The sequence below is a fragment of the Leucoraja erinacea genome, chromosome 36, assembly GCF_028641065.1.
Source record: "Leucoraja erinacea ecotype New England chromosome 36, Leri_hhj_1, whole genome shotgun sequence".
Classification (NCBI taxonomy): domain Eukaryota; kingdom Metazoa; phylum Chordata; class Chondrichthyes; order Rajiformes; family Rajidae; genus Leucoraja; species Leucoraja erinaceus.
Window position 1 is genome coordinate 10,026,288 of NC_073412.1, and position 13,477 is coordinate 10,039,764.

At 46.0% G+C, this 13,477-nt stretch overlaps 1 protein-coding gene across 1 annotated transcript in view; it reads right to left on the reverse strand.

The window, feature by feature from the left end:
- Nucleotides 1-13,477, reverse strand: part of ptpn9a (protein tyrosine phosphatase non-receptor type 9a) — a 154,827-nt gene that overhangs the window by 29,309 nt on the left and 112,041 nt on the right. The window contains exons 4-5 of the mRNA XM_055662650.1: nucleotides 7,930-8,054; nucleotides 3,354-3,459 (exon numbers count right to left, since the gene is read on the reverse strand). Coding sequence (XP_055518625.1) covers nucleotides 3,354-3,459; nucleotides 7,930-8,054 — 231 coding nt within the window. The remainder of the gene's footprint in view (nucleotides 1-3,353; nucleotides 3,460-7,929; nucleotides 8,055-13,477) is intronic.

A 13,477-nucleotide genomic window follows, 5' to 3' on the forward strand; every position in this document is an offset into this window, starting at 1 on the left:
AGCACACTCGAGACATCATCACTCCTAGTTGCTTGAGATGGAGGTTCGGATCAGACAATGGATGGTCTATTGGTATCAACAATGTTACTAGTTTATTATATGGGATTTTATTTAATTCACATATTTTATCGAGAATGTTTGATTATTCATGTTTAATGTTTTCTGTGTCACTGTATAATAATAATAAATAATAATTTTATTTATAGAGCACTTTAAAAACAAACATAGCTGCAACAAAGTGCTGTACATCACTAATCATTGACAAAAAAGTTAATACACACCAAAAATAACAATCAAAAGAAATAGTAGGAAAAGACATGTAAAATAAAGAAACATCAAAAACACCACAAACAGAAGCAAAGCCTCAGGCATGGTCAAAAGCCAGGGAGTACAAATGCGTTTTAACACTGGATTTGAAGATGGACAGTGAGGGGGCCTGTCTGATGTGCAGCGGCAGGGTGTTCCAGAGTGCCGGAGCAGCAACAGAGAAGGCTCTATCCCCTCTGAGCCTCCGACTAGACCTCGGTACCTCCAGGAGCAGCTGACCAGCTGACCTGAGGGACCGGGCAGGAGTGTATGGGTGGAGCAGCTCAGAGAGGTAAGGCGGGGCGAGCCCATTCAGAGATTTAAAAACAAATAACAGTAACTTAAAATGAACCCGAAAGTGCACCGGGAGCCAGTGTAGGGAGGCCAGAATTGGCGATATGTGCTCCCTCTTTCGAGTCCCTGTTAAAAGGCGAGCAGCAGCATTCTGAACCAACTGGAGACGAGCCAGTGAAGAACGAGCAACACCAAAATAGAGCAAAATGTATGTCATGTTGTCACTTGCGGGCGGAGCACCAAGGCAAATTCATTGTATGTGAATACTTGGCCAATAAACTTATTCATTCATAAACTAATTCATTCATTTTTGTCATGTGCACAAAGACACAGCAAAAATCTGCATGGTAGAAATATAACAGAACATAGTAGAGCACAGAAACAGGGCCTTCGGCCCGCAATGTGTTCAATGTGTTAGTGAAGGGTCTCGACATGAAACGTCACCTATTCCTTTGCTCCAGAGATGCTGTCTGTCCCGCTGAGTTACTCCAGCATTTTGTATCTATCTTCAGTTTAAAACAGCACCTACAGTTCCTTCCTACACACGTGTTCAGTTTAGTTTAGAGATACAGCGCGGAAACAGGCCCTTTGGCTCATCGATTCCATGCCGACCAGCGATCACCACACACTAACACTATCCTATACACACTAGGGACAATTTACAATTATTCCAAGCCCGTAAACCTATAAACTTGTACGTCTTTGGAGTGTGGGAGGAAACCGGAGATCCCAGAGAAAACGCACGCAGGTCACGGGAAGAACGTACAAACTTTGTACAGACATCACCCATAGTCAGGATCAAACCCAGGTCTCTGGTGCTCTGAGGCAGCAACTCTACGTTGGGCCACCGTGTCGGTATCAACGTGAGTGCAATCAAAATCATTCTTGAATACAGTAGTTAGTGCAAAAAGAAAGGAGACAGAGTGTAGTATGTTACAGCTACAGAGGAAGTGCAGGTTAAAAAAAGTGCAAGGAGGTAGATTGGAGGATGGCAACACAGCATTTGCTTGTGGGAAGTCTGCTCAAGAGTCTGACAACAACGGGGAAGAAGCAGTCCCTGAATCTTGTGGTAGGTTCTTTCAAGTTTTGGTATCTTTTGCCTGACGGGAGATGGGAGAAGAAGGAATGTGATTCGTCCTTGAATATATTGGCTGCTTTCCCAAGGCAGCGTGAAGTGCAGATGGAATCACTAAGGGAGGAGGCTGGTTCAATATGTAGTTGGGGAACGGGTTATCATCAGCAATTACCCCTTAATTACTCCTTAATTAAATTAGCCCTTCATCTAAACATTAATCTCACACTTCATCTGGTATAAATGCTTATTCACTGGGACCTTAATTTCCTTTTTGACGTGGTCGACAGATTTGGGATAACCTGATATTTAAGTACTGGAACGACACCAATTTAATCGGACAATGAGGCCTTGCTGGTTTTTAACTGCTTTCACCAGAGGAGGAAATCGAGACATGAATGTAAGAGGTCAAACATAAAATGTGAGAACTACAACAATGACTCCCAAGGAAAACATTTTATCAATAACAGAATATAATTTCAAAGCAAACACAGCAAATTACAGCAGCACAGCGGGTTAGCTCAGTATACTCAGTCAGTCAGGTCACATCTGTTGGAAGTGGAAAAACACACAAAGAGCTGGAGTGGTGCAGCGGTAGAGTTGCTGCCTTACAGCGCCGGAGACCCAGGATCGATCCTGACCACGGGCGCTGTCTGTACGGAGTTTATACGTTCTCCCCGTGACCTGCGTATGTTTTCTCCGTATTCTTTGGTTTCCTCCCACACTCCAAAGATGTACAGGCTTGTAGTTTAATTGGTTGGTATAAATGTAAATTGTCCCTAGTGTGTGTGTGTAGGATCATGTTGATGTGCGGGGGTTGCTGGTCGGTGTGGACCTGATGGGCCGAAGGGCCTGTTTCCGCGCTGTATTTCTAAACTAATCTAAAGAAGTAACACAGCGGGTCAGGCAGCATTTCTAGAGGACATTGACAGACGCCGTTTCGAGACAGGGTTTCTTTAACCTGAAGAAGGGTCCCGACCCGAAACATCACCTATCCATGTCCTCCAGAGATGCTACCTGACCCGCTGTTACTACAGCACTTTGTGGGTTTTTTGGTAGTTTTTTGATTTTCAAAATTTACTTTTAACACCCGACACATGCAGTTTGGTGCTATCAAAACGAAGCAATAAGGAATTCCTCCCAGCTCACACCACACCTTAGTCTAAAGAAGGGTCTTGACCCGAAACGTCAACAATTCCTTCGCTCCATAGATGCTCCCTCACCCGCTGAGTTTCTCCAGCATTTTTGTCTACCTCAGATCTTAGTTTAGTTATTTTAGAAAAGATAAGCTCTAACCTGTTGAGCTTAGAGATACAGTTTGGAAACAGGCCATTCGGCCCATCGGGTGCATGCCCTCCGCCGATCATACTAGTTCTATGTTTTCCCACTTTCGTCCCCATTCCCTACACACTAGGAGAAATTTACAGATATCAATTAACCTTCAAACCTGCACTCCTTTGGGGTGTGGGAGGAAACCAGAGCACCTGGAGGAAACCTACACAGTCACACAGGGAGAACGTGAAAACTCCGCACAGACAGTACTTGAGGACAGAATGGAGCCCGGGTCTCTGGCGCTGTGATGCAGCACCTCTACCAGCGGCGCCACCGTGCCATCCTTGTGGTTCCAAGAGTTACTACGTTTCACAATGTACGTATTAACCAATAACAGTTGCTCACTTACCTTCAAAAGGTGAAGGATTTTCTTGCTAAGGTCATACTCAAAATTGGTGTATGCCGAGCCAGCCATGTCGTAAATGAACACCAGACCATTTCTTTGAGTTTCAAAGCTGAGAAAACAAAAGTGCTCTCTAAGATTAGAGACCAGCTGAAAGGTCCAATGGGAACAATGAAGATAGACACTAAAAGCTGGGGTAACTCAGCAGGTCGGGCAGCATCTCTGGAGAAAAGGAACAGGTGATGTTTCGGGCCGAGATCCTTCTTCAGACTTATCCCGGGAACGTCACCTATTCCTTTTCTCCAGAGATGCTGCCTGACCCGCTGGGTCACTCCAGCTTTTTGTGTCGATCTTCAATGTAAACCAGCATCTGCAGTTCCGTCCTAGATAATGTGAACAATGAACGTGGCCGCACTGCAGGTCAGACCACTGCCGAGGAAGTGTTATTCTGGGAACACAATAACACATGGGAAGGTTTGAGTCTGCTACAATGCGCTGTTTCTTTAAGTGTCATATTTGTACATAAAAGGTTTTATTTACATAAATTACACGGGAAACAAGAATGGAGGGACATAAATTATATTGGGCAGCACGGTGGCGCAGTGGTAGAGCAACTGCCTTGCAGTGACAGAGACCCAGGTTCGATCCTGACAACGGGTGCTGTCCGTACGGAGTTTGTACGTTCTTCCCGAGACCTGGGTGGGTTTTCTCCGAGATCTTCGGTTTCCTCCCACACCCCAAAGCTTGTAGGTTAATTGGCTTGGTATAAATGTGAAACGTCCCTATGTGTGTAGGATAGTGTTAAAGTGCGGGGATCGCTGATTGGTGCAGGCCAGGTGGCCCAAAGTGCCAATTCCGCGCTGTATCTCTAAATTAAACTAAACTAAAATATAAAGCTCTGATGCAGCTTTCTAAGTTACTTCATACAAAATCTTAGCAAATTTGTTGAGGATTGACATGTTCAAGAAACCATGCAGGAAGTCTGCCACTTGAGATCTCGTTTGTTAAAAGTAAAATTGAAATCTAACGTCCATATTATCTGTGCACTGTGGACGGCGTGATTATATTCATGAAAAGTCTGTGCTTAGACTGGATAGCACACAAACAAAAGATTTTCACTGTATGCGTGATTATAATAAACTAAACTAAAAATGGTTCAACTTCCTATTTCATTTCAAATGTGCTGCTTATGAGGTCTGAATTAGGTTATTGTAATATTCCTGTGCATTGACTTGTGGGCAGCACAGTTGCACAGAGGTAGAGTTGCTGCCTCACAGCACCAGAAATCGGGTTCAATCCTGATTACGAGTGCTGTCTGTGCGGAGTTTTCTACGTTCTCCCTGTGGCTGTGTGAGTTTTCTCCGTATGCTCCGCCTTCCTCCCACTCTCCAGAGACTACAGGTTTTGTAGATGAATTAGCTTCAGTAAAAAAATTGTGCTTTGTCCCTCGTCTACAGGATTGTGCCAGCTTACGGCGTGATCGCTGGTCGGCGCCGACTTGGTACAGCACGATCGCTGGTCGGCGAGGACTCTGTATGGCGTGATCACTGGTTGGCCCGGACTCGGCAGCCCGAAGGCCTGTTTCCACACTGTATCTCTAAGGTTTTAAGTAAAGGCTTAATCTCATCCACAGGTCTATGCTCTATATTCTCAAAATTATACTGTAGGAAATACATTTTGCAATACATTTATTGCAATACATTTAAAACTCAATTCTTTAAATTATTTAATTCAATTTTTTTTTAACTGAAGAGCCTTCAAGGGCCTCCAGGACAAGGGGTCACAGCTTCCAGAACAAAGGGTCACAGCTTAAGGATAAGGGGGAAATCCTTTAAAACCAAGATGAGAAAAACTTTTTGCACACAGAGAGTGGTGAATCTCTGGAACTCTCTGCCACAGAGGGTAGTTGAGGCCAGTTCATTGGCTATATTTAAGAGGGAGTTAGATGGAGCTCTAGGGGCTAAGGGGATCAGAGGGTATGGAGAGAAGGCAGGTACGGGATACTGAGTTGGATGATCAGCCATGATCATATTGAATGGCGGTGCAGGCTCGAAGGGCCGAATGGCCTACTCCTGCACCTAATTTCTATGTTTCTATGTTTCAAATATTTCTGAACTTTTCATTCATGTTGCCCTGTACAGATTGTCCATATATAAAGTTATTTTTTAAATTGGAAAGAGGAAAATCAGTCTGAGTTACTGCTTGCGAGGCAAGGGACAAACAAATGGGGAAAGCAAAGGGAACAAGATGATATATTTTACACTGGAACATTGGATACAGAAAGCAGCTTCATCTTTGTATTTTCAACTTTGGTAAGAAGAGGACTGGAATAGACTACTCTCTCTATAGAATCATAGAGTCATAGAGTGATACAGTGTGCAAACAGGCCCTTCGACCCAACTTGCCCATACCGGCCAACATGTCCCAGCTACATTAGTCCCACCTGCCAGCATTTGGTCCATATCCCTCCAAATCTGTCCTATCCACGTACCTGTCTAACTGTTTCTTAAATGTTGGGATAGTCCCTGCCTCAACAACTCCTCTGGCAGCTTGTTCCGTACATCAACCACCCTTGGTGTGAAAAAGTTACCTCTCGGAATCCTATTAAATCTTTTCCCCTTCACCTTGAACCTATGTCCTCTGGTCCTCGATTCCCATACTCTGGGCAAGAGACTCAGTGATTAATTAATCTCATGATGTTTTACACCTCTATACGCTCACCCCTCATTCTTCTGCGCTCCAAAGAACAGAGCCCCAGCCTACTACACCCTCTAGTCCTGGCAACATCCTCGTAAATCTTCTCTGAACCCTTTTAAGCTTGACAATATCTTTCCTATAACAAGGTGCCCTGAACTGAACACAATACTCTAAATGCGGTCTCACCAACATCTTATACAACTGCAACATGACCTCCCAACCTCTATACTCAATATTCTGGCTGATGAAGGCCAATGTACCAAAAGCCTTTTTGACCACCTTATCTACCTGTAACTCAACCTTCAAGGAACCATGCACCTGCACAGAGCTGACCGCTTTGATTCCTGAGAGGTCCCACTCTCTCTCTAGTTACCCTTTTCCCCCTTATGTATTTATAAAATATTTTGGGATTGTCCTTAATGCCACCCGCCAGAGCTATCTCCTGGCCCCCTTTTGCGCTTCTGATTTCCATTTTCAGTTTACTCCTTAGTTCCCGAAACTCCTCCGGGAATGTACTCAATCCCAGCTGCCAATACCTGTCCCATGCATCCTTCTCGTTTTTGACCAATGCTAATCACTTCCAAAAATGAATCTCCCCGCAAGTAGATGTGGTGGGAGAGTCTAGGACCAGAGGCCATAGTCTCAGTATCAAACCTTTAGAAAGGACTTGAAGAGGAATTTATTTAGTCATAGGGTGGTGAGTCTGTGGAATTCATTGCCACAGACGGCGGTGGAGGCCAAGTCATTGGGTATTTTTAAGGCGGAGATTGATAGATACGGTTAATAAGGGTGCCAGGGGGAGAAGGCAGGAGAATGGGATTGACAGGAAAAGATAGATCAGTCATAATTAAATGGCCGAGTACACTCGATGGGCCAATTGGCCTAATTCTGCTCCTATGACCTATGAACTTATCACAGGGATGAACATGCAAACTCCACAGAGGCAGCATCGGAGATCAGGATTTAACCGGGATTGCCGCCAACGTCAAGAAATGGTTCCTCCAACTGCACCACAGTAGCGCCCTCAACAGTCCTGGAGGACCGCATTCGCTTCCATTTCTCAATGTAGCTCATCATGTTTCAGTAAGTCACTTGATAACAGCCACACACAGTCCCTCATGTGATTTTCTGATCATTCAAAGGACCCAGTGTTTCCCAAAACTGAGGACTGAGGAACCAGCTATTCCCGAGCTATTGCCAGCTTATGAAATGCATTTAAAAGCCACAGTTCCCACTTAATTGGTAAAGCAGTATAGAGACTGCCAACAGAAAATGAGACTGCATTTACAAAATAAAGCAGACAGCGCCTGATATAGAGACAAAGAACTGCAGATGCTGGTTTATAATAAAAAAGACACAAAGTGGTGGAATAACTCAGCGGGTCAGGAAGCATTTCTGGAGAACATGGATAGGTGATGTTTTAGGTCAAGACCCTCCTTCAGACCCTCCTTCAGCGCCAGATCTAACTGGGCATAATTCAAGTATTTACGAAGCTCTTGCAAAAATCAAACATTGTCAATGGTCATGAAAGCCACGACATCCCAAATTATGATGTACTTTGTTTAAAAGATTGAAGATAATTTAATGTGCAGGAAGGAACGGCAGACGCTGGTTTAAATCAAAAATAGACACAAAATGCTGGAGTAACTCAGCGGGACAGGCAGCATCTCTGGAGAGAAGGAATGGGGGACGTTTCGGGTGACCCGAAACGTCACCCATTCCTTCTCTCCAGAGATGCTGCCTGTCCCGCTGAGTTACTCCAGCATTTTGTGTCTATCTTCGAGGATAATTTAACAATGGAGTCAGTTGGAGGGCTTTAATAAAATGTTCCGTCTTCTCCCCCTAGAAAAAATAGTATTGTAAACGTCGCAAAGTATTTGCTGACCTTTCGATGGCTTGATCCAGCAGGTAGAACAACGCTTGCAAGACCACGTGCTGCAGGGTTTTGTTGGGCTGGTGTAACTTGGCAGTGAAAAGGGCAATGGAAGCCCCTGACGGATCGCGTACACTCTGGGAAAGAAGTAAAAGAACATGTCAGAATATCAGCAAGACGATATTCGCAGTGGAGGGACTGACTCATTTAGTTCACACATTACAATGTTACCACTAGTAGTTTAGCTTAGAGATACAGCATGGAAACAGGCCCTTTGGCTCACTGAGTCCGGCCAGCGATTAGTTCTATCCTACACACTAGGGACAATTAAACAAAGCTAATTAACCTACAAACCAGCGCGACTTTGGGATGTAGGAGGAAACTGGAGCACCCGGAGAAAACCCACACGGACATGGGGAGAAAGTATAAGCCAACTGCAGTCTCTTGTGACAGTAGATAGGTGTGATTCTATCCAAGTTAACACGTAGCCTTCTCCATTGCATGTCGCATGTTTACACGGGCAGCTGGGAAGAGATGCCACAATATCATCATCTGAAAAGGTAAAATGCTGGAGAAACTCAGCGGGTGAGGCAGCATCTATGGAGCAAAGGTCGGGTCGACCCGAAATGTCACCTCTTCCTTCGCCCCAAATTGTGAAGATAATTACGAGTTGCAAAGCTACCAAAGAGCTCTCACACACACTCTCACACACACACACTCACTCGCTCACTCACACTCACTCACACTTACTCGCTCACTCACACTCACACTCACTCACTCACTTACTCGCTCACACTCACACACTCACTCACACTCACTCGCTCACTCACACTCACTCGCTCACTCACACTCACTCGCTCACTCACACACACTCACACGCTCACTCACTCACTCACTCGCTCACTCACACTCACTCGCTCACTCACACTCACTCGCTCACTCACACTCACTCGCTCACTCACACACTCACTCGCTCACACACACTCACTCACTCACACACACACACTCACTCGCTCACACACACTCACTCGCACACACTCGCTCACTCACACTCACACTCACTCACACACGCTCACACACACTCACTCGCTCACACACACACTCACTCGCTCACCACACTCTCACTCGCTCACACACACTCACTCGCTCACACACACTCACTCGCTCACACACACTCACTCACTCACACTCACTCACGCACTCTCACGCACTTACTCTCACTTACTCTCTCTCCCACACACTCACTCGCTCACTCACACTCACTCGCTCACTCACACTCACTCGCTCACTCACACTCACTTGCTCACACACTCACTCGCTCACACACACTCACTCGCTCACACTCACTCACTCGCTCACTCACACTCACTCGCTCACACACACTCACTCTCTCACACACACTCACTCGCTCACACACACTCACTCGCTCACACACACTTACTCGCTCACACTCACTCACTCGCTCACTCACACTCACTCGCTCACTCACACTCACTTGCTCACTCACTAACACTCACTCACACTCTGGCTCTCTCTGACTCGCTTTCCTCTGTACCTGTTCCCTCCACATCTGTATACATCCTCGCACAGCTGTACACTCCCAGCTCCACCCCTCTCCCCCAAGGCCTGCCTTTCCTTTCACCAGCCTGACCAGAAATGCACGTTTTTAATCCTTCTCTTTTCCTTCAATAATAATTCCGCCGATAATAATTTGGCTTTTGCCGTTCAGTGAACTTACAATTCACTTCCTTCTCCAATTATACTGACATCCGTATAGTAATCGGAAATGTATCATCAGATACCCTGGAACGATCTTTAAAATAAACTTCCGGAGAAAGAACCAGTCCGTTGCTAATTTATGAATTTTTTATGAGGTGATTTACGAGATGCTTTCCATTCTGCATCTCCATTCTCTCTCATTCTTTTATCCTTTCTCTAGTTACTTCATCTTCCCCGATCCGTCTCTCCCATGGTGCATACCCACTTTCTCCCCTGTCCTTCTCCATATTTTGTTGCCGTTCACTATCTCCGTCTCTTCCATCGCTTTATTTTTTCCTCCAGCACTCTATCCCCTCTCACTCACTCCATCCTCTCCCCTTGTTGCTCTCTCTCTCACACACTCACCCACTCTTTGTCTCTCCCGCTCTCTCTCTCTCGTTGCTTTCCTTCAGATGTGTTTATGTTTAGGTTTATCATGGTTGCCTGTATCGAGGTACAGTGCAAAGCTTTGTTCCGCTTGCTGTCCAAACGAATGATACCATTCATACTGTAGAGGCAATCTTGGTTCAAACTTGATCAAGAGGGTAGATTAGATCCTGTGAATCCAGTGAAGAAAGCGAATGGCATGTTGACGTTCATAACAAGAGGAGTTGCGTCTAGGAGCAAAGAGGTCCTCCTGCAGTTGTACAGGGTCCTTAGTGAGATTATTGATTAGTACAGGTGTCAGGGGTTATGGGGAGAGGGCAGGAGAATGGGGTTAAGAGGGAAGGATAGATCAGCCATGATTGAATGGCGGGGTAGACTTGATGGGCCGAATGTCCTAAGTCTGCTCCTGTAACTTATGAAGGTGTTTATCTCGTGGCAATGTGATAGCTGTACTGAAATCATAAGACAGTTAAGAGAGGCCATTCAAGTCTGCTCCACCATTCAATCATGGCCGATCTATGTTCCTCTCTAAACCCCGTCACCTTCACCCTGTCATCTTTGACACCCTGTGCAGATGCTGGTTTAAATCGGTAAGACACAAAATGCTGGAGTAACTCAGCGGGTGAGGCAGCATCTCTGGAGAGAAGGAATGGGCGTCACCCGCTGAGTTACTCCAGCATTTTGTGTCCACATTTGACACCCTTACCAATCAAGAACCTATCAACCAAAGATCCTATAGCGGAGCAAGATAGACCACTACTGCTAAATGCAATGGGCTGACGTGTAGTACGCAACGGAACGGAACGTGGGCCTTTTTATCATCCATTTCAGTAACCGGACCCGACCCGACCCGACTCGCAGTGTAATCAACGTTGCAGGGGAACAGTTTGTGTTAATAAATTAAAATTCTGAAAATGGGGAGAAGATTTCGACCAAATAACTTTTATTTTTACGAGGATGTTTCCATAACCGGCTTCCGTCTCCGCAATATTATCCTACGGGATCTTTGGTGCGGAGACGGAAGCCGGTTACGGAAATGGGGCCTTAAATTACCCATGAGTCTGCCCATGATTGTACTACGTCTTTTTCGTTGAGTGGACCATCTTGCTCGCTTATAGCATCTTTGCTATCAACCTCCACTTACAAATTACCCACTGACTTGGCCTCCACAGCCGTCTGAGGCAATTAATTCCACAGATTCACTGCCCTCTGGCTAAAGAAATTCCTCCTCATCTCCTTTCAACAGAGACAGACCCTCAGCCCACCATCAAACATTCACTAATGTTATACTAATCACACTTTATGCTCTCCTCAGTCCCATTCACTCCTCCTAGACTCTTCCCACCACACTCACCCATACTGCAGCAATAATTTATTGTGGGCATTTTACTTATCGACCTGTTTGTCTTAGGGATGTAGGAGAAAACCCTTGTGATCAAGGTTTCAAGGCCAGTTTATTGTCACGTGAACCAGTTAAGGTGCAGTGAAATTTGAGTCACCATACAGCCATACTAAGTGAAAAGCAACAAGACACACAACCACATAAAAGTTACCATAAACATCCACCACAGTGGATTCCACATTCCTCACTGTGATGGAAGGCAATAAAGTTCAATCTTCTTTCTCTCCTTATTTTCCCATCAAACCATCCGCAGTCGGGGCGGTCGAAGCCCCCGTAGCCGGCGGTCGAAGCCCCCGTCGGGGTGATCGAAACTCCCACGCCGGGGCGGTTGAAACTCTCTCCGCGGCATGGAGCTCCCAAGTCGGCCTCTTCTTACCAGAGACCGCGGGCTTCACGATGTTAAAGTCCACCGGCCCCGCGGTTGGAGCTTCGATCCCGGCAAAGGGATCGCAAGCTCCGCGATGTTGACGTCACGCAGACTCCTGCGGCTTGGAGCATCAGTCGGTCTCCAGGAAAGGCCGGCAACTCTCCAATGTTAGGCCACAGTGGGGACAGAGATACGGTACGGGAAAAAATCGCATCTCCGTCGAGATAAGGGATTGAAAAACAAGTTTCCCCCAACCCCCCCTCCCCCACATAAAACATACTCTTTAACACATACTAAATATAACAAAAATAGAGAGGACAGACAAGACTATTGGCAAGGCAGCCACTGCCATGAGAACAACATGCAAACTCCACACAGACAGCACCCAAGGTGTGGACTGAACCTGACTGCTTGGATTAGGAGGCAACAGCTCAGAGGTGTTGTCATCATCAATGAGAAATTAATCTCATGCGCTCGACAAAACTGAGTTCCACAAATCCTTGGTCACACAGAATCAGGTGCGCTAATTAGTTAAAACAATCCTTATATTATATTGCCGACACAAGGAACTGTAGATGCTGGAATTGTGAGCAAAACACAAAGTGCTGGAGGAACACGGTGGGCAGCCTCTGTGGGGGGAATCGACAGACGTTTCTTGTCGGGACACTCCTTCAGACTCCTGTAGTGTCCCTAGCTGAAACATCGTCCTTCCATTCCCTCCACAGATGCTGCTGAGTTCCTCCAGCCCCTTGTGTTTTCCTTATCTTAGGAAATCTGGGAAAGGATAGGAATCCTTGGAATCTCAGTGAGACCACATCCTCCCCTGGGACAGCTGTCCTCTGAATCACGGACTGTGATCGCGTCTAATGGACAACATCCTCCGCACCAAAGTTTGAACGGACGACAAAGCTGTTGCTGCCTGAAAGCACCAGAGTCCCGATCCAATCCTGACTACTGGTGCTGCCTGTACGAAATGTTGTACATTCTCCCTGTGACCGTGTGGGTTTTCTCCAGGTGCTCTGGTTTCCTCCTATACTCCAAAACGTACAGATTTGTAGGTTAATTGTCCATTATGTGTAGGATAGAACTAGTGTACGGGTGCTCGTTGGTCGGCCTGGACTCGGTGGGACAAAGGACCTGTTTCCATGCTCTATCTTTAAACTAGACTTTATTGTTTTTTAGTTTTAGAAACTAAAATCAGTCCCTTCGGCCCACCAAGTCCGTGCCAGCCAGCGATCCTGGCACACTAACACTGGTTACAACACACACTTGCGATAATTTACAATTTTACCAAACCAATTAGCTTACAAACCTGCGCGTCTTTTGAGCATGGGAGGAAAACGGAGCACCCGGAGAAAACCCACGCAGGTCACAGAGGTAACGTACAAACTCCTTCCAAACAGCACTCATTGTCAGGATCGAACCTGGGTCTCTGGCGCAGTGAGGCAGCAGCTCTACCGCTGCATCACCGTGCTGACTGTGGACTATTAGATGCTTATCACTCACTGGTGATAGGATCCATCTATTGTGAAGACAAGACACAAAATGGTGGAGTAACTCAGCGGGACAGGCAGCATCTCTGTAGAGAAGGATAGGGTGATGTTTCGGGTTGAGACCCTTCTTCAGATTGATGAACTGTTTTAGCG